Source organism: Bos indicus, chromosome 17, assembly GCF_029378745.1.
Source record: "Bos indicus isolate NIAB-ARS_2022 breed Sahiwal x Tharparkar chromosome 17, NIAB-ARS_B.indTharparkar_mat_pri_1.0, whole genome shotgun sequence".
Classification (NCBI taxonomy): Eukaryota; Metazoa; Chordata; class Mammalia; order Artiodactyla; family Bovidae; genus Bos; species Bos indicus.
In genome coordinates, this window is record NC_091776.1 from 689,016 (window position 1) to 715,276 (window position 26,261).

The 26,261-nt window shown below is 37.6% G+C and overlaps 1 protein-coding gene across 2 annotated transcripts in view; it reads left to right on the top strand.

The window, feature by feature from the left end:
- The window catches only part of CPE (carboxypeptidase E), a 152,402-nt gene that overhangs the window by 122,135 nt on the left and 4,006 nt on the right, over nt 1-26,261 (top strand). Inside the window, exons 6-8 of one of the 2 annotated variants that reach the window (XM_019978001.2) lie at nt 3,548-3,687; nt 12,454-12,553; nt 24,690-24,808. In XM_019978001.2, coding sequence (XP_019833560.2) covers nt 3,548-3,687; nt 12,454-12,553; nt 24,690-24,808 — 359 coding nt within the window. The remainder of the gene's footprint in view (nt 1-3,547; nt 3,688-12,453; nt 12,554-24,689; nt 24,809-26,261) is intronic. The other variant, XM_019978002.2, reaches the window with a different exon arrangement.

Consider the following 26,261-nt stretch of genomic DNA (forward strand, 5'->3'; position numbering starts at 1 on the left):
ATCTATAGACAGTTTTGAGTGCTATGGATATTTTAACAGTATTAAATTTATGAACATCGGATATCTTTCCATTATCATTGTACCTTCTTTCATTTCTTTCTTTTTTTTTTTATCACTGTCTTATAGTTTTCTTTGTTCAGCTCTTTCATCTCCTTGGTTAAATTTGTTCCTAAGTATTTTACTGTTTTTGTTGCTATTGTGAGATTGATTTCTTTATATGTTTGTTGGATAGTTTTTGTTAGCAGATAGAAATGTAACTGATCTTTGTATGTTGATTTGGTATCCTGAAACTTTAATGAATTATTTTATTAGTCCGAATAGTTTTGTGTGTGTGTGTATGTGCTTGGTAGTCTCTAGTGTTTTCTTTATATAAAGTCATATCATTACAGACAGAGATAATTTTACTTCTTCCTTTCTAACATGTGTGTCTTTTATTTATTATTCTTGCTTCATTTCTCTGGCTAGGACTTCTAAAACTATATTGAATAGGAATGGTGAGAGTAGACTTCCTTGTCTTGTTCTTGATCTTAAAGGAGAAGCTTTAAATCTTTCGACATTGAGTATGTTAGTTGTGGAATTGTCATATATGGACTTTATTATGTTAAAGTATGTTCCTTTTCTACCCAACCTGTTGAGAGTTTTTATCATTAAAACATGCTGAATTTTTTCAGGTGATTTTTCTTCATATTTTGAGATGATCACTTAATTTTTATCTTTCATTCTATTAATGCAGTATATTATATTTGTTGATTTGTCTTTGTTGAACCATCCTTGCATCCTAGGGATAAATTTCACTCAATCATGGTGTATGATGTTTTTTATGTGCTGTTGAATTCAGTTTGCTAATTTTTTGTTGAGAATTTTTGCATCTTTATTCATCATGATAATTAGCCTGTAATTTCTTTTTCTGTAGTATCCTTATCTGGCTTTGAAATCAGCATTATGCTGGACTTGTAAAAAAAACTTTGAGAGTGTTCCCTTCTCTTCAGTTTTTTTTTGGAAGATTTTGATGAGGATTGATGTTAATTCTTCTTTAAATGTTTGGTAGAATTCATCAGTGAAACCTGATTCTGGGCTTTCCTTTTTGCAAAGTTTTTGATTACTGATTCAATTTCCCTATTAGTAATTGATTTGTTTTGATTTTCTGTTTCTTCCTGGTTCAGTCTTGGTAAGTTGTATGTTTCTGGGAATGTATCCATTTCTTCTAGGTTGTCCAGGTGTTGGCTTATAATTGTTCACAGTCTTTTATGATCCTTTGCATTTCTATGGTATTAGTTGAAATGTCTCCCCTTTCTTTTATTCTTGGTAAGTCTAACTACAGCTTTGTCTATTTTATCTTTTTCAAAAACCAGTCATGTGTACCCATGGCTGATTCATGTTAATGTGTGGCAAAAAAAAAATCACAATATTGTAAAGCAATTATTCTCCAATTAAAATAAATAAAACATAAGAGAAAATAAAAAAAACAGCCCTTAGATTTATCTTTTCTTTTATTTATATTTTTTATTTTTATTTATCTTTATTTTATTTTATTTATCTTTATTTATTTATCTTTTCTTATCTTTTCCCTGCCTCTATTTCATTTATTTCTGCTTTGACCCTTGTTATTCCCATCCTTCTGCAATTTTGTGCTTGATTTGTTCATTTTCTAGTTTTCTTAAAGTGTAAGATTAAATAATTTATTTTACATATTTCTTTTTTCTTTTAAATGTAAGCATTTATCATAATAATTTTCTTTCTTAGGATTGCTTTTGCTACATCTCATAAGTTTTGGTAGGTTGTTACTATTTCATTGTTCAATATTTGGTTTCTCTTTGACTTGTTCAAGTGTGTGTTGTTTACTTTTCTACATGTTTGTGAATTTTCTAGTTTTTCTCTTGTTATGATTTCTAGTTCTGTACCATTGTGGTTGGAAAAAATAGTTGGCATGATTTCAGCCTACCCTAGTCTGCTGAGATTTTTTTTGTAACCTATGATATGATCTATCCTAGAGAATGTTCCATGTTGGATGGCTTGTTCTGTATGGCTATTAGGTTCATATAATATAAAGTATAGTTCAAGGCCAGTGTTCCCTTGCTGAGACTGTATGGATCGTCTAGTTATCCATTATTGGAAGTAGGATACTGAAGTCCCCTACTGTTATAGTACTGTGGTCATTCCTCTTTTCAGACCTATTAGTATTTGCTTAATATATTTAAATACTCCAATATTGAGTGTTTGTGTATTTTTGATAGTTGTATCATCCTTTGATGAATTGACCCCTTTATCAAAATATAATGATATTTGTCTCTTATTACAGTTTTTGGCTTAAACTCTATTTTGTCTGAGAAAAGTACTGCTACCTCTTCTCTCTTTTGGTTTTCATAAGCACTGAATATCTTTTGTCATCCCTTCACTTTGAGCTTATGTGTGTTCTTAAACCTGAAGTGAGTTTCTTGTAGGCACCACATAGTTGGGTCTTATTTTTTTTTTTAATCTATTCAGCTACTCTATGCCTTTTGATTAAAGAATTTAATCTGTTTACATTTAAAATAATTATTGATAGGTAAGGCCTTGCTGTATTGTCGTTTTCTGTTTTGAAGTTACCTTGTTCCTTTCTTCTTCTCTTGCTGTCTTTCTTTATGAATTGATGATTTTCTACAATGGTATGCTTTGATTCTTTTATCTTTACTGTTTTTGAATAGGTTTTTGCTTTATGGTTACTATGTGGCTTACATAAAACATCATATAGTGTAATAGTCCATTTTAGGCTGTCAACAACTTAACTTTGATTGCAAGCAAAACTTTACCCCACATTTTATGTTTTGATGTCACAATTTACATCTTTCCATTTTGTGTATCTATGAACAGATTATTGTAGCTATACTTATTTTTAATATTTAAAAAACTTTATAGTAAAGTGAGTAATACACTTTCATATTACAGTACTAGAATATTCTGAATCTAACTATATACTTACCTTTACCAATATGTTGTATGTTTTTATATGTTTTCATATTACTAATTAGGTTTCTTTGGCACTAAGCTACCCCACCTTAGGGAAGGAGGTGATACAGGTAAAGTGAAACTGTTCCTCTTCCTCACTTCAACGTGTCCAGTCTTGAATTTTTTTCTCCAATAGTGTGCTTTAACTTTTCCATTAGATTCCTGAACTTCCACAAACACATTCTATTCATGGGTAATTGTTAAGATTTGTATTTTTGGGGGGAGGGAAGACAGTAGAAAATTCCTGCTTCACCTTTTTGATGATGTCACTCTCCTGTTGTCTTTGAAGTTGATTCCAGCACTGTGGAATGTGGCTGATACTTGCTTTAGGACTATCAACAGCAATACATTACACTAAATGACTGCTTGTGCTTGTGAAGTGGTAACTATCCCCCAAGTATGTTGTTCCTTCTCATATAGTAGGTGATTTCACTTGCAATTTCCCACAGTCTCCTCAAGATGCATGGATTGGTACAGTATTTACCTAGCTGTCAGCAGAACAGTCGGTGTGGGTTCTAGTCACCACATGCATAATTTAACTTTTCATTTGGTGTTTTGGCAGGAATGCAAGATTTCAATTACCTCAGCAGCAACTGCTTTGAGATTACTGTGGAGCTTAGCTGTGAAAAGTTTCCACCTGAAGAGACTTTGAAGAACTACTGGGAGGATAACAAAAACTCCCTCATTAGCTACATTCAGCAGGTAAACCCAGTCTTCAGCATAAAATAGGAGGTCTAAGTGCACAATAGTAACTTGGTGAACAATAGTCTCCTAAGAGGATCCCAGACTATATGAATCCACCTGACCCAAAGTGAGAATGCTACATTTGGAAAAATGCATCAGTCATGATTCAAATAGTCTTTCATTTGTAATTGGTTTTTTAGTTCATGAATATTTGCTGAGAACTGATTAAACTGGAGTTATGGAAAGGTAGGGCGACACCCTCTTTTCTTTCATATTGCATTAATTAAGGGCAATCCTAGAATACTCCTCTACCCTGATCACCTTGGATTTGTCAGACATTTCAGGTAGGACCAAATCTAGAATGAAGTAAATGAAGCACCCAGGATGAAAAATTTAATGAGCCATTCACTCCCAGGGTTATGCAGGTGTAGGATCAGCACCTAGGAGTGAAAGTCTCCTTATGCCTCACTTGTCACAGCCCAGACTCAACTGGAGATGAGGTAATGGCAATGATGGGTAAGTTACATTTACTGGGCATTAACTCTTTCCCTGGCATTATCCTAAATGCCTTACATGTAGTAATTGATTAATTTAATTGTCACAACTCTATAAGGAACGTTATATCATCAGCAACATCGTCTTATTTTATTCCACCACCATTATCATCCATGAATTAAAAATAAGAAATCAGAAGCACAGAGAAGTTAAACAACTTGCCTGAAGTTATTCTGCCAGAATCCAGGCTGTCTAGTTCCAGAATCACCATGCTGTATTGCCTCTCATGACATAAATTTAGATCTTTAGCAGAGAGTCACTGTACAGAAATTTGTAGAATCTCACCATGTGTCAGAATGAAATACCTACCTGTTCAGACTTGATCCAGGCCAGTTCCCTGTAGCTCCACCCCTACGTACTAGGTAGAGACTGACACCAGGGGCAGTACTGTTGGGAAAGACCTAAGGACTCTGTTCTTTGCTTGCAGTGCCTTGACAGTTTCACTTTCCATTCTGTATGTGGCCATTTACATCCAAAGTCAGGAAGAGTAATGTTAGTTTCATATACTGGCAGGTAGTATAGACTGATTTTTAAACTAATTTGATATAAACAAATGCTATTATATAGATAAGTAGCTATTTGCACATACATGTACATATAAACGGGCTTCCCAGGTGGTATTAGTGGTAAAGAACCTGCTTGCCAATGCAGGAGACATAAGAGGTGCAAGTTTGATCCCTGGGTCAGGAAGATCCTCTGGAGAAGGCAATGGCAACCCACTCCAGTGTTCTTGCTTGGGAAATTCCAAGGACAGAGGAACCTGGTGGGCTACAGTCCATAGGGTTGCAAAGAATAGGACACCACTGAAGTGACTTAGCTCATACCCACAGGTACATAGAAATATATACACGTGAACCCAATACATTAAAAATGTGAAATCAGCTTAAGAATTCTTTTACACTTGTCAAGTATCCATGCTGCTGCTGCTAAGTCACTTCAGTGGTGTCTGACTCTGTGTGACCCCATGGATGGCAGCCCACCAAGCTCCCCCGTCCCTGGGATTCTCCAGGCAAGAATGCTGGAGTGGGTTGCCATTTCCTTCTCCAATGGATGAAAGTGAAAAGCGAGAGTGAAGTTGCTCAGTTGTGTCTGACTCTTGGCGACCCCATGGACTGCATGGGGACATAGAGACAGCCTACCAGGCTTCTCTGTCCATGGGATTTTCCAGGAAGAGTACTGGAGTGGGTTGCCATTGCCTTCTCCACAAGTATCCATATACCTTACCAAAAGGTATTATCATGGAAGAGATACAGTCATGACAGTTATAAAAAAACATCCATTATACAGGATTTTTATGTCAGTGGAATTAACATAAAAGTGCATGTTAACACAAAAAGATATTTTCAACAACAAAGCTAAAGATAATTAGCTATGTTGATTCTGAAAAAACTTGAGTGGGCACCCTTCTAGAATGTTGTTTGAGGAGAGCTATATTTGGATGGATATTTTAAGAGCAAAATTTAAAAGTAAAGTTGTAGGCTGAGTAAGTAAGATGGGGCTATTTGGTGTGTTCTTTGCTTAGATAGCAAAGAATGCTTCCTTAATTCAATGCTTTTCATTTTATTTATTAATTTTTACAGCAAAAATTTATTAAGCTACTTTTGTGTCCTGCTGCTGCTGCTGCTAAGTCGCTTCAGTCATGTCCGACTTTGTGCGACCCCATAGATGGCAGCCCACCAGGCTCCGCCGTCCCTGGGATTCTCCAGGCAAGAACATTGGAGTGGGTTGCCATTTCCTTCTCCAATGCATGAAAGTGAAAAGTGAAAGTGAAGTCGCTCAGTCGTGTCCGACTCTTAGCGGCCCCATGGACTGCAGCCTACCAGGCTCCTCCGTCCATGGAATTTTCCAGGCAAGAGTACTGGAGTGGGGTGTCCTAGGCACCCTATAAGGCTCTGGGGAGAGTGTGTTTCATCTTAAGTTCAGATATCAATACCTAACTACAAGAGAGGATGATAAATGCTAAAATAAAGAGCAATGGCAGTACACAGAAGGGTCCTTAACCCAGTGCTGCCAGTTCAGAAAAGGCTTCTTGGAGCTATGCTCTAGGATTCCCTACAGTTGATGTCAGTAAAATTATTACCCCATCAACAATTAAAAGAAAATGTTCAGCTGCTATTTAAGTTCTTATTCTAATTTATTTATTTTTGACTGTGCTGAACCTTCATTGCTGCACATGAACTTATTCTAGTTGCAGTGACTTGGAGCTACTCTCTAGTTGTGGTGTGCAAACTTCTTATTGTGGTGTCTTCTCTGGTTGCAGAGCATGGGTTCTAGAGTGTGCAAGCTCAGTAGTTGTGGTGCCCAGGCTCAGTTGCTGTGGTGCATGGTTATGGCATGTGGAATCTTCCTGGACCAGGGGTTGAACCTATGTTCCCTGGATTGGCTGGTGGATTCTTAACCACTAAACTACCAAGGAAGTCCTATCTTAGTTCTTGAGAAAAATTGCACTATAAAACAAAACCCAAATGTGTGCCATCAGAAAGAGTAGAATGATTGTCATATTTATGGTGACAGTTGCATTAATTAATCTAAAAGCTGTATCAGTTTATGTAAGAATCAGCTGAAAACAAGAGGGATCAGATGATACAGTCCTGTTTTATGCCACTTGAAAGTTTGATCTGTCGACAGATCCCTGTGACCCATCCTGGTGTGACATCACTATTATTGTACAGAATGTATGGAAGCAGTAAGATTGGTATTTGCAGTGAACTCACACCAGCTTGCCTCAAAGGACACTCCAGATTAGGGAATCAAAGGCTGGTGGAATATTAGTGAAGGCTTCCAGAAGTTCTGTGTTGAAATTATTTCACGACAGTGGAATATAGTAGTGATAAATAATTGAACACCTGGGCCTAAAATCTAATCATTGACTAGTTTTATAACAGATGGAAAAATAGGTGATTCAGTTCATTTCAGTTCAGTCGCTCAGTTGTGTCTGACTCTTTGAGACGACAGGGACTGCAGCATGCCAGGCCTCCCTGTCCATCACCAACTCCCGAGGGCTACCCAAACTCATGTCCCTTGAGTCAGTGATGCCATCCAACCATCTCATCCTCTGTTGTCCCCTTCTCCTCCTGCCGTCAATCTTTTCCAGCATCAGGGTCTTTTCAAATGAGTCAGCTCTTCGCATCAGGTGGCCAAAGTATTGGAGTTTCAGCTTCAGCATCAGTCCTTCCAATGAACACCCAGGACTGATTTGCTTTAGAATGGACTGGTTGGATCTCCTTGCAGTCCAAGGGACTCTCAAGAGTCTTCTCCAACACCACAGTTCAAAAGCATCAGTTCTTTAGCACTCAGCTTTCTTTATAGTCCAACTATCACATCCATACTTGACTACTGAAAAAACCATAGCCTTGACTAGATGGACATTTGTTGGCAAAGTAATGTCTCTGTTTTTTAATATGCTGTCTAGGTTGGTCATAACTTTCTTTACAAGGAGCAAGCATCTTTTAATTTCATGGCTGCAATCACCATCTGCATGATTTTGGAGCTAAATAAATAAATAAATAAAGTCAGCTGCTGTTTCTCTATTTCCCATGAAGTGATGGGACCCGATGCCATGATCTTTGTTTTCTGAATGTTGATCTTTAAGCCAACTTTTTCACTATCTTCTTTCACTTTCATCAAGAAGCTCTTTACTTCTTCTTCTTCACTTTCTGCCATAAGGGTGGCATCATCTGCATATCTGAGGTTATTGTTATTTCTCCCAGAAATCTTAGTTCCAGCCTGTGCTTCATCCAGCCCAGTGTTTCTCATGATGTACTCTTCATATAAGTTAAATAAGCAGGGTGACAATATACAGCCTTGACGTACTCCTTTTCCTATTTGGAACCAGTCTGTTGTTCCATGTCCAGTTCTAACTGTTGCTTCCTGACCTGCATACAGGTTTCTCAAGAGGCACATCAGATAGTCTGGTATTCCCACAGAATTTTCCACAGTTTATTGTGATCCATGCGGCTTTGGCATAGTCAATAAAGCAGAAATAGATGTTTTTCTGGAACTCTCTTGCTTTCTCCATGATCCAGCGGATGTTGGCAATTTGATCTCTGGTTCTGCTGCCTTTTCTAAAACCAGCTTGAACATCAGGAAGTTCACGGTTCACATATTGCTGAAGCCTGGCTTGGAGAATTTTGAGCATTACTCTACCAGCATGTGAGATGAGTGCAATTGTGAGGTAGTTTGAGCATTCTTTGGCATTGCCTTTCTTTGGAATTGGAATGAAGACTGACCTTTTCCAGTCCTGTGGCCACTGCTGAGTTTTTCAAATTTGCTGACATATTGAGTGCAGCACTTTCACAGCATCATCTTTCAGGATTTGAAATAGCTGAACTGGTATTCCATCACCTCCACTAGCTTTGTTCATAGTGATGCTTCCTAAGGCCCACTTGACTTCACATTCCAGCATGTCTGGCTCTTGGTGAGTGATCACACCATTGTTATCATCTGAGTCATGAAGATCTTTATTGTATAGTTCTTCTGTGTATTCTTGCCACCTCTTCTTAATATCTTCTGCTTCTGTTAGGTCCATACCATTTCTGTCCTTTATTGAACCCATCTTTGCATGAAATGTTCCCTTGGTATCTCTAATTTTCTTGAAGAGATCTCTAGTCTTTCCCACTCTATTGTTTTCCTCTATTTCTCTGCACTGATCACTGAGGAAGGCTTTCTTTTCTCTCCTTGCTATTCTTTGGAACTCTGCATTCAAATGGGTATATCTTTCCTTTTCCCCTTTGCTCTTTGCTTCTCTTCATTTCACAGCTATTTATAAGGCCTCATCAGACAGCCATTTTGCTTTTTTGCATTTCTTTTCCATGGGGATGGTCTTGATCTCTGTCTCCTATACAATGTCACGAACCTCGATCCATAGTTCATCAGACACTCTATCAGATCTAGTGTCTCAAATCTATTTCTCACATCCACTGTATGATTGTAAGGGGTTTGGTTTAGGTCATAACTGAACGATCTAGTGGTTTTCCCTACTTTCTCCTATTTAAGTTTGAATACAGCATAAGGAGTTCATGATCTGAACCACAGTCAGCTCCTGGTCTTGTTTTTGCTGACTGTATAGAGCTTCTCCATCTTTGGCTGCAAAGAATATAATCAATCTGATTTTGGTGTTGGCCATCTGGTGATGTCCATGTGTAGAGTCTTTTCTTGTGTTGTTGGAAGAGGGTGTTTGCTATGACCAGTGCGTTCTCTTGGCAAAGCTCTATTGGTGATTAGGAGATCCAATTCAATGATTGGTTGAGAAGAAATCTATTGCAGAGCCTTAAAAGGGTGTTTTTAGGACCTCGAGTTGTAAAGTTAATCAACGTAAATAGTTTTCTAAGAAGAGCTCCTATGCAATAGCCATGGAACTGTCTAGTTCTCAAAATTTCCAAAGAATTTTTCAAAGAATGGTTCATGAGCACTTGCCTCAGACTCATCTAGATTATTGTTAAAAATGAGTTTTCAGTCCCAACACTGAATCACATTCCTTGAAGGGCAGGACCCGAGTCTCCATTTCAGCAAGCCCTCTGGAGGACACTTAAGTATTTGAAGATTTAAAGGTTATTGACATTAAACTATTCTAGCGACAATGAAAATTTAATTTTTTTTTTTGTTTTTAGCCTTGCTTGATTGAAATGTCTAGAATCTGGGGAAGGAGAATTATAGGAAGAACAAGTGTAGTAAAATAACTTGCCCAGATATGAGTGAAATTTATTAATAAACTTCTGGGGTTTCTTTTGCAAACACCATAAAGTAACTGTTTTCCAGTCTGCATTCCTGTGGAGTCCTAGTAGCCCATAACATTTCTATTGAGGTTTATTCCTATAGTGGAAAATTTCAAACAGAAAAATAATGCTCCATAATTGGCGTATCATACATTTATTTATTTAACCATCAGGTTGGTTTGTTTCTCACCTTTGGTTCTTGTCTCATAGTAACAAAGATTTAGAATGATGGACTAAAGGGTTTGAAACAACAGAAAAGTTGCAGTTCAGTTATAGCTCAAGCAGACAGAATATTTATTAAAGAGACGTGGAAGTGGGCCAACCTGAAAGGAATCATAACAATCCCTCTTGGCTTCTCCTTTTATACTTCCTGTCTCTTCCTCTTGGTTCTGTCCTGTGCAAAATAGGGCCTGTACTCACCACCTATCAGGAAAGAGCATACCCTCAAGGCTAGTTGGCACTTGCAAGTTACACAGCCACAGTCTCTGTTGTGCATGTCTTTCCCATCATTCAGTTTGTACAATCAGATATATGTATATATGAACACATACATATTTATGACTATGTAAAAATTCATAAATCCATACATATTATGAGTATTTATGAGCGCTTAATGGGCTCCTAGCTGTTTAAGGTTACTTGAAGAAGCCCTTGTGGTTAGTTTGTATTCACTATGTGCCTAGGGTGCATGTGCAGGAGTTGGAAAAGTCTCTGTGGTTATTTTTGTAGCATATCTGTGAGCTCTCCTGGGTGTGTTTAGGATGGGGTTTAGAGATCAGCTTGCATCCTTTTCGGCTAGGCCACTGCTTGTTGCTCATGCCTAATTTCCTACCTAACATAGCTATTTGTTAATCACATACTGTAATTTAAGTCTTGGGTTGCAGAGGCAGAAAAACATACAATTATGAATATTAATGGGTATATTTATACCTAATGTAGGTGAATTATATGTTTTTGAAGTGATTGATTTATTTTTTCAATGATGAGGACATTTTAAACATATATCAGGATTAGAGTGCCCCAAGATGAATAAATTAATCTCTACAATTTTTCTAATACTTTTACCATGTGAATTTCATTAAGAAAGCTAACTTCTCTTGTTTCCAGTAGCTAAATTTCAGTCTCATTCAATTTTGGTTGGCTAATCCATAGGTGAATCTTGGGGAAAAGATTAAAAATATCTTTTTGTTTTAAAATTGTGTTTACTCTCTTCTCACTTTACTGGTTGCCATTAAAATTATTATTATTACTGCAAATGTATCACTTTTTACAAAAATGTTTATTTGGCTGCATTGGATCTTAGTTTTAGTACATAGGATTTTCGATCTTTGGCATGCAGGATTTTTTAGTTGTGGCATGTGGGATCTAGTTCTCTGACCAGGGATCAAACTCAGGCCTCCTGCATTGAGAGCACACAGTCTTAGCCACTGAACCACCCGGAAAGTCCCTGTATCACTTTTTTACCATGAGTAAATTGCGTTTAGAGAAAAGAATTATGTGTTACTTAAAGAGTTTTGCTTTTTTTAAAAAAATAGAAAATTCAAAAAAATTTTACTAGTATACAAAGGGTATCTCTTTGATAAAAAATTTTACCACTGCCATATTTACTCTCCAGTGACAAAGGGTCACATGAGATTTATTCTATTTTCTGTAGGAAAATATGTAAATATCATCAATAGCAAAAGAAAATTTATTTTCTGGGGTCATATGAGTGAAGAGCAACTGGAGTGGGGTGGATGGTGTTTTGCTAAATTATCAAGATTGATAGATTATCATTTGATATTCCAGAAGCAGTACTTTCTCAAAGACCTTAAGTGACCCTACTTTACTTCAAATACATGTTGACTTGGTTGAATTATCATTTAGAAATAAAATTGTTTTTGTAGTTTTCATTGTAGTAGTTAGTTGATGACAGCAACTTAATTCAATAGCTTGTTCTCAACATAAACTCTTCTTTTTTATTAATAAACCCAGTTTTCAGTTAGTAAGTTCACTGACTTTTCATGCACTGATTTTCAACCAAAATAATATTATTAGTGGGTTTAATGCAAAAATATTCACAGTATATATATATATATATATCTTTTTATCTAAAAGGAACAATTATTGAAGGGCTATAATGTGATATCTTGTTAACTGATACGTGGCATATAAAGTATACATAATTAACCAAATTTAAAATAGAAAGCAATGAAATATGTTCAGACCAGAACTGTTTTACACATTGACAGGTTTTTTGTTTGTTTGTTTGTTTTGGTAGTTTGGAAGGTACTTCAAAGTCTTATTTGACTCAGAATAAGATATCAATTTTCCAGGGGTTACTTCTCATTTGTCTACTTGAGAAAAAGCAGAGTAAAGAATGTACAAAAAATTCAGTGACTTTTTGAGCTTGTTTTGATACCTAAACAATAGAAATCTGCAGTATTTTGCTAGAAAATAAGGAGATGTTTGATATGAAGCATGTTTTTAGGTTGTTTCTAATACAAATTTTTTTGGTTATTCTTGACCATCACAGATACACCGAGGAGTTAAAGGATTTGTCCGAGATCTTCAGGGTAACCCAATTGCTAACGCCACCCTCTCTGTGGAAGGAATAGACCATGATGTCACATCTGGTGGGTGTTCTTTGCTGTGATCAGAGGCTCTAGTATTGCATATGAGACCGTGGCTACTTCTTAGCGTAGTTACATTCTTATACTGTTCTATGCAAAGCAATTAAATGCCTCATGTCTCTTTACACTCTCTCCAGCTTTGATCTAGTTAAATTTTTATCTGGGGAACAGGTCAGGTAGTTACTTAGGAGGGCTGTGAGGCAGGGCCGTCTGTGAGACTCTTTGCAGTTGTCAAGTCAAAGGAAGATGAACCAGCTGGAATTAAAATGCTGTATCCTAATGATCTCTCCTAAGAAGGGCTTCCCTGGTGGCTCAGAGGGTAAAGTGTCTGCCTGCAATGCGGGAGACTTGGGTTCGATCCTTGGGTCAGGAAGACCCCCTGGAGAAGGAAATGGCAACCCACTCCAGTACTCTTGCCTGGAAAATCCCATGGAGAAGTCTGGTGGGCTACAGTCCATTATCGCAAAGAGCTGGACACGACTGAGCGACTTCACTATCACTTTCAAGAAGAGATTCTAAAGAGCTGTTAATTGGTGGACCTCAGGAGGGAGCAGAAGAGTAGGAAGGAGGTTAACTGCCTGTGTTTTGTTGTCTAGGATGTCCCATCCATTTCTTCATTTAATCTGTGTCATAAAGCCATATGTATCCAAGGCTGAAAAGGACCTTACAGGATTGAAGTTTATGTTAGTTGTTTCTAGGTTTAAAGCCCATTTTCCTAGTTTGGGGGGAATGATGTGTTTTTCTGGCAAACCTATCTACTACTAGCAAGTCGCTTCAGTTGTGTCCGACTCTGTGCGACCCCACAGATGGCAGCCCACCAGGCTCCGCCATCCCTGGGATTCTGCAGGCAAGAACACTGGAGTGGGTTGCCATTTCCTATCTACTCCTGTTAATAAACATCTCTCCAACTCATTTTAGTGTAATTCTCATTTGTTGGTATCTTATCAAAAACAATAATATCTTTTTAGCTATAAACTCCATTTATACATGTTTCAAGACCTTAGCATTAGTTAACCTTTAAATTAGTGCCCAAACATCCTATACCATTAACTCTTATTTAACCTCCACATTTATAATTTGTATTTTTTAATCTTGAATATTTGTTTTCTAAAAATCCATTTATTTATTCAAACAACAATGCTTTTCAACACCCGATGAAGTGCCAGCCCACCTTCTGGACCAATATGCCAGAATCTGTGCCAAATTATTGCTCCCTTCACCCCTGGGGCGGGACTTCTTGAAGGACCTAGGCCGTGCACCCTATGGCCACAAGCAACTGCTTTTGTTAACATTAGTAACATATAAACATTATTTTCTCTGCATTCCAGATGTGAAAAATTTAGGAAAATCTCACGTTGGCAGTATAAATAGGTAGAAAGGAATGAAATCTGAGGAGCAGGTTCTGGGACTAGCTTTTTTAAAAAATAATTTATTTTTTATTGAAGGATAATTGCTTTACAGGATTTTGCTGTTTTCTGTCAAACCTCAACATGAATCAGCAATAGGAATACATATCTCCCCTCCCCTTTGAACCTCCCTCCCACCTCCCTCCCCATCCCACCGCTCGAGGATGATACAGAGCCCCTGTTTGAGTTTCCTGAGCCATACAGCAAATTCCCATTGACTGTCTATTTTACATATGGTAATGTAAGTTCCATGTTACTCTTAACATACATCTCACCCTCTTCTCCCCTCTCCCCATGTCCATAAGTCTATTCTCTATGTCTGTTTCTCCACTGTTGCCCTGTAAATAAGTTCTTCAGTATCATTTTTCTAGATTCCATATATATACATTAATATAAGGTATTTATCTTTCTCTTTATGACTCACTTCACTCTGTATATGTTCTAGGTTCATCCACCTCATTACAACAGACTCAAATGCATTCCTTTTTATGACTGAGTAATATTCCATTGTGTATATGTACCACAACTTCTTTATCCATTCATCTTTCGATGGACATCTAGGCTGCTTCCATGTTCTAGCTATTGTAAATAGTGCTGCAATGAACAATGAGATACATGTTTCTCTTTCAATTTTTGTTTCCTCAGGGTGTATGCCTAGAAGTGGGATTGCTGTGTCATATGTGGTTTTACTCCTAGTTTTTTTTTTTTAGGAAATCTCCATACCATCTTCCATAGTGGCTGTATCAATTTACATTCCCAGCAAAAGTGCAAGAGCATGCCTTTTCTCCACACTGTCTCCAGCATTTATTGTTTGTAGGCTTTTTGATAAGGGCCATTCTGAGCAGTGTGAGGTAGTATCTCATTGTAGTTTTGATTTGCATTTCTCTAATAATGAGCAATATTGAGCATCTTTTCATGTGTTTGTCAGCCATCTGTATGTCTTCTTTGGAGAAATGTCTGTTTAGGTCTTTTCCCCACTTTTTGATTGGGTTGTTTGTTTTTCTGGCATTGAGTTGTATGAGCTGCTTGTATATTTTGAACATTAATCTTTTATCAGTTGTTTCATTTGCTATTGTTTTCTCCCATTCTGTGGGTTGTCTTTTCACCTTGCTTATAGTTTCCTTTGCTGTGCAGAAGCTTTTAAGTTTAATCAGGTCCCACTTGTTTACTTTTGTTTTTATTTCTGTTACTCTAGGAGGTGGGTCATAGAGGATCTTGCTTTGATTTATGTCATCGAGTATTCTGCCTATGTTTTCCTCTAAGAGTTCTATAGTTTCTGATCTTACATTTAGGTCTTTAATCCATTTTGAGTTTATCTTTGTGTATGGTGTTAGGAAGTGTTCTAATTTCATTCTTTTATATGAAGCTGTCCAGTTTTCCCAGCACCATTTATTGAAGAGGCTATCTTAGCCCCATTGTATATTCTTGCTTCCTTTGTCAAAAATAAGTTACCCATGGGTGCATGGGTTTTTTCTGGGCTCTCTATTTTGTTCCATTGGTCTGTATTTCTGTTTTTGTGCCAGTACCATACTGTATTGATGACTATATCTTTGTAGTATTATCTGAAATCAGAAGATTGATTCCTCTAGCTCCATTCTTCTTTCTCAATTCTGCTTTGGCTAATCAGGATCTTTTGTGTTTCCATATGAATTGTGAATTTTTTGTTCCAGTTCTCTGAAAAATACAATTGGTAATTTGATAGGGATTGCATTAAATCTGTAGATTGCATTTGGTAGTATAATTATTTTTACAATATTTATTCTTCCTACCATAAACATGGTATATCTTTCCATCTGTTTATGTTGTCTTTGATTTCTTTCATTAGTGTCTTATAATTTTCTGTGTACAGTTCTTTTGTCTCCTTAGTTAAGTTTATTCCTAGATATTTAATTCTTTTTGTTGCAATGGTGAATGGGATTGATGCTTAATTTCTCTTCCTGATTTTTCATTGTTAGTATATAGAAATGAAAGTAATTTCTGTGTATTGATTTTGTATCCTGCAACTTTGCTAAATTCACTGATTCACCCTAGTAATTTTCTGATACTATCTTCAGAGTTTTCTATGTACAGTATCATGTCATCTGCAAACAGTGAGAGCTTTACTTCTTATTTTCCAATCTGGATTCCTTTTATTTCTTTTTCTTCTCTGATTGCTGTAGCTGAGACTTCAAGAACTATGTTGAATAATAGTGGTGAAAGTGGACACCCTTGTCTTGTTTCTGATCTTAGAGGGAATGCTTTTGGTTTTTCACCATTGAGAATAATGTTTTCTGTAAGCTTATCATATATGGCCTTTATTATGTTAAGGTAGGTTCTTTCTATGCCCATTTTTTGAAGAGTTTTAATCATAAATGGGTGCTGAAATTTGTCTAAGACTTTTTCTACATCTATTGAGATTATCATATGGTTTTTATCTTTCATTTTGTTAATGTGGTGTATCACATTGAGGGATGTCCATATATTGAAGAATCCTTACATCCCTGGAATAAACTCAACTTGATCATAGTATATGAGCTTTTTGATGTGTTGCTGAATTCTACTTGCTAAAATTTTGTTGAGGATTTTTGCATGCATGTTCATCAGTGATATTGGCCTGTAGTTTTGTTTTTTGTATTGTCTTTGTCTGGTTTTGGTATCAGGGTGATGGTGGCCTTGTAGAATGAATTTGGAAGTGTTCCTTCCTCTGCAATTTTTAAAAAGAGCTTTAGAAAGATAGGCATTTGTTCTTCTCTAAATGTTTGATAGAATTCTCCTGTGAAGTCATCTGGTACTGGGCTTTTGTTTTTTTGGGGGAAATGTTTGATCACAGCTTCAATTTCAGTGCTTGTAATTGGGTTGTTCATAATTTCTATTTCTTTCTGGTTCAGTCTTGGATAATTGAACTTTTCTATGGATCTATGGATTTCTTCCAGGTTATCTATTTTATTGCCATATAGTTGTTCATAATAGTCTCTTATAATCCTTTGTATATCTGCATTGTCTGTTGTAACCTCTCCTTTTTCATTTCTAATTTTATTGATTTAATTCTTCTCTGTTTTTTTCTTGATGAGTCTGGCTAAGTGTTTGTCAGTTTTGTTTATCTTCTCAAAGAACCAGCTTTTCATTTTTATTAATCTTTACTATTTCATTTCTTTTTCATTTATTTCTGCTCAGAGCTTTATGATTTCTCTCCTTCTACTAATTTTTCTTTTGTTGTTGTTGTTCTTCTTCTTCTTTTTCCAGTTGCTTTAGGTGTAAAGTTAGGTTGTCTATTTGATATTTTTCTTTTTTCTTGAGGTAGGATTGTATTGCTATAAGCTTCCCTCTTAGAACTGTTTTTGCTGCATCCCATAGGTTTTGAGTTGTTGTGTTTTCATTGTCATTTGTTCCTAGAAATTTTTTTTATTTCCCCTTTGATTTCTTCAGTAACCTGTTGGTTATTTAGAAATGTGTTGTTTAATCTCCATTTGTTTGTGTTTCTTACAGGTTTTTTTTTTTTTTTTTTTTGTAATTGACATCTAGTCTCATAACATGTTTTCATCAGAGAAGATGCTTGATACAATTTCAATTTTCTTAAATTTACTGAGTTTTGATTTGTGACCCATGATGTGGTCTATCCTGGAGAATGTTCCATATGCACTTGAGAAGGTGTATTCTTCTGCATTTGGATGAAATATCCTGAAGATATCAATAAGATCCATCTCATCTAATGTATCATTTAAGACTTGTGTTTCCTTATTAATTTTCTGTTTTGATGATATGTCCACTGGTGTGAGTGGGGTGTTAAAGTCTCCTACTATTATTGTGTTACTGTCAATTTCTCTTTTTATGTCTGTTAGTGTTTTTCTTATATTTTGAGGTGCTCCTATGTTGGGTGCATAGATATTTACAATTGTTATGTCTTCCTCTTGGATTAATCCCTTGATCATTATGTAGTGTTCTTCCTTATCTCTTGTAATCTTCTTTATTTTAAGGTCTATTTTGTCTGATATGAGGATTGCTACTCCAGCTTTCTTTTGCTTCCCATCTGCATGGGATATATTTTTCTGTCCTCTCACTTTTGGTCTGTATGTGTCTTGAGGTCTGACGTGGATTTCTTGTAGACAGCATATATATGGGTCTTTTTTATTTTTGGTATCCATTCAGCCACTCTGTGTCTTTTGGTTGGAGCATTTAATCCATTTACATTTAAAGTAATTATTGATATATATGTTCCCATTGCCATTTTCTAATTGTTTGGGGTTGATTTTGTAGGTCTTTTTTCTTCTGTTGTGTTTCTCGACTATATAAGTCCATTTAACACTTGTTGCAAAGCTGGATGGTGGTACTGAATTCTCTTAACTTTTGCTTTTCTGTAAAGCTTTTTATTTCTCCATCAATTTTGAATGAGATCCTTGCTAGGACATTAATCTTGATTGTAGATTTTCCCCTTTCAGTACTTTAAATATATCCTGCCATTCCCTTCTGGCCTGCAGAGTTTCTGCTCAAAGATCAGCTGTTAAGCATGTGGGGTTTCCCTTGTATGTTACTTATTGTTTCTCCCTTGCTGCTTTTAATTGTAGGGAATATGCTTCCCTGGTGGCTTAGATGGTAAAGTGTCTGCCTGCATACAGGAGACCCGAGTTTGATCACTGGGCTGGGAAGATCCCCTGGAGAAGGAAATGGCAACCCACTCCAGTACTCTTGCCTGGAAAACTCCATGGACAGAGGAGCCTTGTAGGCTACAGTCCATGCGGTCGCAAAGAGTCAGACACGACTAAGTGACTTCACTTCACTTCACTTTGCTATGCACAAGCCTGTACTATAATTAATAGAGCCTCTTTGAAAAATAAGAATAACTTTCTCATTTCCCCCAGGCGAAGGGCTGGGAGCAGTGAAAGGTCCATCGTGGAAAGACATCTTGAAAACAAGATGTTGAAGTTCTGATGTGACTGATGGAAAACCATTAGTGACTGTTCCCATAAACAGAGCCTTGAGGTAGATGCTGAGAAAGTGCATCACTAGCCAAAGGGCTAAACAAAGTCATGAAAGGGCTGAAGGTTTGACACTGAGGACTGTGCATTGTATATCTTTATCCCCAATCTGAGATTGTAAAGAATAGATATCTCTAGAGCATGAGTAAAGAAGTAGAAATTAACAATAAAAGGCATGCGAGGATTAGGATCTGGGCTTTGGACTGCTATTGGCATCAGCCCCCTGATCCCCACTTTATTTCTGAGTCTTATTTTTCCTTATTCTTCTGCATCACCACTCCCTCAGGTCGGTTCGTTGTTGGGCTGGTCCCAACATTAATATTTTTCTTTGTGTTTAGTCTTTGTTAGTTTGATTAGCATGTGTCTTGGCATGTTTCTCCTTGGGTTTATCCTGTATGGGGCCCTTTGTGCCTCTTGGACTTGGTTGATTATTTCCTTTTCCATGTTGGGGATAATTTTCAACTATAATCTCTTCAAAAATTTTCTCATACCCTTTCTTTTTTCTCCTTCTGGGACCCCTATAATTCAAATGTTGGTGAATTTGATATGGTTCCAGAGGTCTCTGAGACTGTCCTCAGCTCTTTTAATTCTTTTTATTTTATTCTGCTTCTCAGAAGTCATTTCCATCATTTTATCTTCCAGCCCACTGATGTGTTCTTCTGATTCAGATATTCTGCTATTGATTCCTTCTAGAGTATTTTTAGTTTCAGTAATTGTGTTGTTTGTCTCTGTATGTTTATTCTTTAATTATTCTAGGTCTTTATTAATTGATTCTTACATTTTCTCCATTTTATTTTCAAGGTTTTGATCATCTTTACTATCATTATTCTGAATTCTTTTTCAGGTAATTTTCTTATTTCCTCTTCATTTATTTGGACTTCTGTGTTTCTAGTTCCTTCATTTGTGCAGTATTTCTCTGCCTTTTCTTTCTTTCTTTTTTTTTTTTAGGTTACTGTGTTTGAGCTTTCCTTTTTCCAGGCTTCAAAGAAAGTTGAATTCTTTCCTTGAAGAAAGTTGAATTCTTTCTTGCTTTTGGTTTCTGCCTTCCTAAGATTCATCCAGTGGTTTATGTGAGCTTCATATAGGGTGAGATTTGTGCTGAGTTTTTGTTTGCTTGTTTGTTTGTTTTTCCTCTGATTAGCAAGGCTGAGTGAGGTGGTAATCCTGTCTGCTGATGATTGGGTTTGTATTTTTGTTTTGTTTCTTGTTTAGATGAGGCATCCTGCACAGGGTGCTCCTGGTGGTTGGGTGATGCTGGGTCTTTTATTAAGTGGTTTCCTTTGTATGAGTTCTCACTATTTGATACTCCTTAGGATTAGTTCTCTGGTATTCTAGGGTCTTGGAGCCAGTGCTCCCACTCCAAAGGCTCAGGGCTTGATCTCTGGTCAGGAATGAAGACCACAAGTGATCTGTTATATCATTAAGTGAGATTAAAACAAATATCCAAAAATGAGAAACCAAAGATGAATCCCAGACAAATGCAGTTACAAAATCAGGCAAATAATAGTTAAAATAATAGAATATAAACATATACATATACACCCATGAGCAAAGTGAAAACAGTCCAACAAAAATAAAGTACAGTAGATTGATCTGGCAAACAAAGGAAATCAAAGATTATATTTACCAGTTAAGAACAATACTAACTTATGCACAAACTGGAAAACAAAGCTAAAGCAAGGTGCCAAGTTGGGAATAAAGCAGTGAAAACAAAACTAACAAATATGTTGAGAGGAAAGGAAAGAAAGAAAGAATAGGTATGCAAAGTTAAATAGAGGTATATGAAGAGGATTTATATACATTAAAGATTAACTGCAAGGGGAAGAGAACAGTAGGAAAGGCAAATAAAAGGAATAAATGTAGAAAAAGTATAATAGGTTTAAAAATTTCATAATTAAAATTATAAAAAAGAGAAAAAAAGTAAGAAGAAAGAAAAAAGAGGGGGAAAGGGGAAAACTCTACAGAACTGCAAAAGTCCAGTGTAGAGGCAAAGGTTTATAACAACAATAGAAAATGTGACTGAATACACACATATACATATACACCCATAAGCAAAATCCAAACAGCCCTCCAAAGATAAAGTACAGTAGATTGACCCAGCAAATAAAAGAAGCCAAAAACTACACCTACCAGAACAAAACTAATTAAAGCACAAACTGGAAAACAAAACTAAAGCAAGCTGCCAAGTGGGGAATAAAGCAATGAAGATAAAACTAACAAATATGTTGAGAAGAAAGGAGAGAAAGAAAAGAAAGAAAGAATAGATATGCAAAGTTAAATAGAGGTAGAAAAAGATTTATATATGTTAAAGATTAACTGCAATGGGAAAAGAACAGTAGGAAAAGCAAACAAAGGAATAAATGTGGGAAAAAATAATAGGTTTAAAAAATTAAAAATTAAAATTGAAAAAAGAGGAAAAAAGTGAGAGAGGAAAACACAGAACTGCAAAACCCAACCTAAAGGCAGAGGTTTATGACAACAATAAAAAATGTGACTGAGGAAAAAAAAGAAAAAAGCTCAAAAGCTTAATTGGATTTCTTAGTGCCAATAAAATCGACAACTACAACAGAGGGGGGGGGAAAAAGGAAAAAAAAAAAAAAAGAATCTACAGAATAAGTAAAAATAATAATAATAAATGTTTTTCTTGAGTCACTGCTGTAAGAGTCCTTTCCCGTGCTAGGAATCACAGTCCACCTTACCTCCCTAGGATGCCCTCCAACATTGTGCTGATCTCTGGACTTGCTGTAGGGGCTGCTCAGATTCTAATCTGGTCCTACTCTTGTGTGTTCGTGCCTCCAATGTCCCCAGCTATCAGAGCTAGTGCATTTTCTTTTGTGGGCACTCTCAATGGCCTTTTATACATTCCATAGATACAGAGTCTACTTAGTTGGTTGTGTGGCTTTAATCTGCAGCTTGTACAGCTGATGGGAATGTTTTGAATCTTTTTTCTTAGCCTCGCTACCTCTGGGTTTCAGTTGCGGTTTTATTCCCACCTTTGCATGTGGGTCGTCCACTGGGGTTTAACTTCTGAGGCTGCCCTGGACTTGGGTCTGCCCCAGTGAGGGCCAGGTGTGAAGGTGGTGCAGCTGCTTGGGTCGCAGGGGTTCTGGCAGCACCAGGTACTCAGGGGGGTTGGCGGCTAGGGCTGCAGGAAATATAGTGCTCTAGAAGGGTATGGCAACTAGTCTTGGCCAATACGCTCCAGTATTCTTGCTTGGAGAACCCTCTCTCTGACAGAGAAACCTGGCAGACCACAGTCTACAGGGTCGCAAAGAGTCGGACATGAACGAAGTGACCCTGCGCGCATAAATGCAGGACTATTTTTTTTTGCCTGTGGCATCTCTTCCCCTGTGAGAGTTGAGGGTGAACATGGTGCAGCTGCTTGGGTTTCGGGGACCCTGGTGGCACCAAGTGTGCAGGAACACAGACTGCTTCCACTGCAGGAGGTAGGCCCTATCAGAGTCTTTTTCGAGCCTCTTGTAGCTGGTGATCAGAAGGCCTCTTTGGCCAGTCTTTCTTCACAACTCCACCCATTCGGGCACTTAGAGGGCTCCTTTGCCTGGGGTCAGGCACATAGAGGGGCCCCCCTGAAGGGTCATACTCTGTAGATTGGCACATGGGACACTTAAAGGGTCACTCTAGGTGGGTTCCTACTCTGCAGTTTGGCGCATCAGTCACTGAAAGGAGTACCCTGCGTGGGGTCCTACTCTGTAGTTCAGTGAAGTCAGGTTTTTGATGGGCCAGCCTCTCTGTTGTTCAGCTGCCAATGCTGACATGTGGGGAGAAAGAGGCTATGGTGATGGCTCCACCCACTATGCGTGACTCAGCAGTATCGCCTTGCTTCCATGGTTGCCTGGCTTTCTTCTACCGGCATTTCTCACCACTATCTCCTCCCTCACATCCCCTCAATCCATATCTCTGCAGTCAACCACAGCCCTCACCCTGGCATTGCTCCACAATCCCTAAACTCCAGCTCCCAGCAGCTGCCCCTTCCAGGAGACCAGCATTCCTACTCGGGGTATGTATGGCTGTGGCAAGGACTGTCTGATTCTCATTCCATTTAGGCTGCCACAGATCAGCTGTTTCACTCTCGGCCTTAAATGTTTCTCCTCTGACTCAGACAATTGCCCCAATGTGGGGATTGGACCCCTGCTTCAGTTCCCCCACCCACCAAAGGCAGGTCCAGTCCTACTAACACTCCTGTTTCCCCCCCTAGTTCCTTCACCCTACCGAATTTTGTGTGGTTCTACATATTCTTTTCCACTGGTCGGGTACTCCTGTCCAATCTCAGCTGGTGTTCTGGATGCACTTCTGTGTCTGAAGGTGTATTCCTGATGTATCCATGGACAGAGATGTACTCCACGTCCATCTACTCCTCTGCTATCTTGTTCTCCCTTGACACTGCAGCTTTTCAAGGGCAGCATAGGGTAGTAAGGAGAAACAAGCAATGGGTCAGTGGAGTCAAAGGTGGAGAGAAAATGTAGTGCCTTGTCCGGGAATCCTGAAAGTGTTTCAGGACAGATGAAATGTGAAATGTCAGGAAAGATGCACCTTTGAAAGAGGCAGTGTGGAGTCTTGATGAGTCTATTTCAGTGGACTGTGGAGGAGGAGGAAAGGGCCTGAAATGGAGAGTATTGACAAGTCTTTCTAGAACTTTTGCTGTAAACTGAAGAACAGAAATGAGACACTAGCTTAAAGGAGATGTAGAGTCCAGAGAGGAGAAGAGATGGTGATGAGAGTTTATTTTTTTCTGATGGTTTCCATATTCACAGTGAAATATTAATACAATGTGAAGCATCAACTAAGAGTGAGGATGAAGAGGATGCTGTACAAGTGTTAAGAAAAGGGAAAATTCCACTTGGACCTTGCTATTCAGAATGTGGCCCCTACCAAGATTGAATTCAGCAATCACCTGGAACTAGCTAGAAATGCAGAATCTCAGGCCTCATCCCAGATCTAGGGAATTAGAATTTGCTCCTTACTGTTTCTCAGGTGATTGATGTGCACTAACCTAAGATACAGGAAGGTGAAAGGACTTTGGAGGAAGACAGGGCAGGACCAGGGCCTTGTGTTTGTAGACAGGGGACAGCTCATCATCAGTGTGTGTTTTCCTGCAGCCCCTTGCAGCCACAGAGGCAGGCAGAGAGTAGAGGGGTGGGTGTTTCCCAGTGCTGGTGGCTTGCCAGGCATATAAGCAGGTGGGGAACAGCACATCAGTTGAAGGAGACATGTGAGTGGATGACTAGGGGGTCTGGGAACCTAAGCTGCTCAAAGAGAGGATGGAGGTACAGGAACACAACTCTGCTTAGAAATCCTCTGGAAAGCTGGTAGAAAATGCAATCCTAGAAAGCATGCCAGCTATTCTGAGTCTTTATAAATCTAAATTCTAACATGTCCCTCAGGATTTCCAAAGAAGTGCCATCGGGTCACACTTTGTGAGATACTGACCAGACTTTCAGATCTTCAGATCTTCACAGCCAGATGGCAGCAAGAATCAAATCAAAATGGTGCCAGCAGCTTGGGGACTTGAGAATATCCATTAATCTGTGTTATTTCTGACGTGAATATGATGATTCATTATATTAGAAGATTCATTAAATAACATTAGTATCTGTAAAACTGCTATAAAAAATGATGCCTTCTAGAGAGTGTCATACTCTTTTCAATGGAATTTCATTAAATTCTATAAATAACTAAAGACAGAGAATAAAAATTGAATTTAGGTGGCATAACTATGAATTTCTCATATGTGCCTGTGACTTGATATTCTGTTCCCCACAGCAAAGGATGGTGATTATTGGAGATTGCTCGTCCCTGGAAACTATAAACTTACAGCCTCAGCACCGGGCTATCTGGCAATAGCAAAGAAAGTGGCAGTTCCTTATAGCCCTGCTGTCAGGGTAAGTGATTGTGATAATAGCTAAAGTTTATTAAACACTTACCATAGGTCAGGCATATTTAATCATTATATTTAGCTTTCATAATAACTCTATGAGGTAGAGTTATTATTACCTTGTTGTCCATCTGTTAAAAGAAAACTGAGGCCCTGAAAAGCTAAGTGACTTGCCGAAAGGCTCAGTGTTTAATTTAATACCACTCAATGTGAAACTTTGTTACCATTTCTCAATTTCTGAAGAGATCCACAAAAAAAATAAAACTTAAAAAAAGTAAGGTTTTATTTGCTGATCTTGATTTATATCTAAATAATGTTCTGTTTGATTTATCTTTTTATCCCAAACAGCTAGTATCATACCTTACTCAATGAGGATTTTGAAAAATAAATTAGGCTTGCAACATAATTTTAGGCATTAACTAAACATCTATTAAGCACATACTATGAGCAAAGTCAGGTCCTTTATGATAAGAACTATAAAATATGATACTTATTTAAGTAGATGCCATTTATTGATATTTTACTACTAAGGGTGATAATGATGAGACCAAAAATCTCATAGATCATGATTTTACTATTATCCTTGTAATATATTACTATGGAATGGCCTACAGGATTTCCAATTAAAAGCTTTACTTGAAAAGAATTTATTATATTTTTGGTTATATACCCTAAGTTTGGCAATAAATGCTCGGTTTTGCAAGCTAAATATCTTGGGTTTTTAAGTGATCCTTTGGTTTCGATTGTATGTGTTTATTAGGCTGGATATGTATTAAAATCAGGAGGTAAATTTGAACAAATAAATCCTGGAAAAATGTGGCTTCAGAGTCAGGTTTTAAAAGATTTCATTTTGACCCTTGACCTTTCTGCTATGTGTTAATTCAAAGAGGTGTTGAGTAGTCACATTCTTAAATAACCATAGAGTGCCTGATGAACTATGGAATGAGGTTCATGACATTGTACAGGAGACAGGGATCAAGACCATCCCCGTGGAAGAGAAATGCAAAAAAGCAAAATGGCTGTCTGGGGAGGCCTTACAAATAGCTGTGAAAAGAAGAGAAGCAAAAAGCAAAGGAGCAAAGAAAAGATATAAGCATCTGAACGCAGAATTCCAAAGAACAGCAAGAAGAGATAAGAAAGCCTTCCTCAGCGATCAAAGAAAAAGAGGAAAACAACAGAATGGGAAAGACTAGAGATCTCTTCAAGAAAATTAGCGATACAAAAGGAACATTTCATGCAATGATGGGCTCGATAAAGGACAGAAATGGTATGGACCTAACAGAAGCAGAAGATATTAAGAAGAGGTGGCAAGAATACACAGAAGAACTGTACAAAAAAGATCTTTATGACCCACATAATCACGATGGTGTAATCACTGACCTAGAGCCAGACATCCTGGAATGTGAAGTCAAGTGGGCCTTAGAAAGCATCACTACAACAAAGCTAGTGGAGGTGATGGA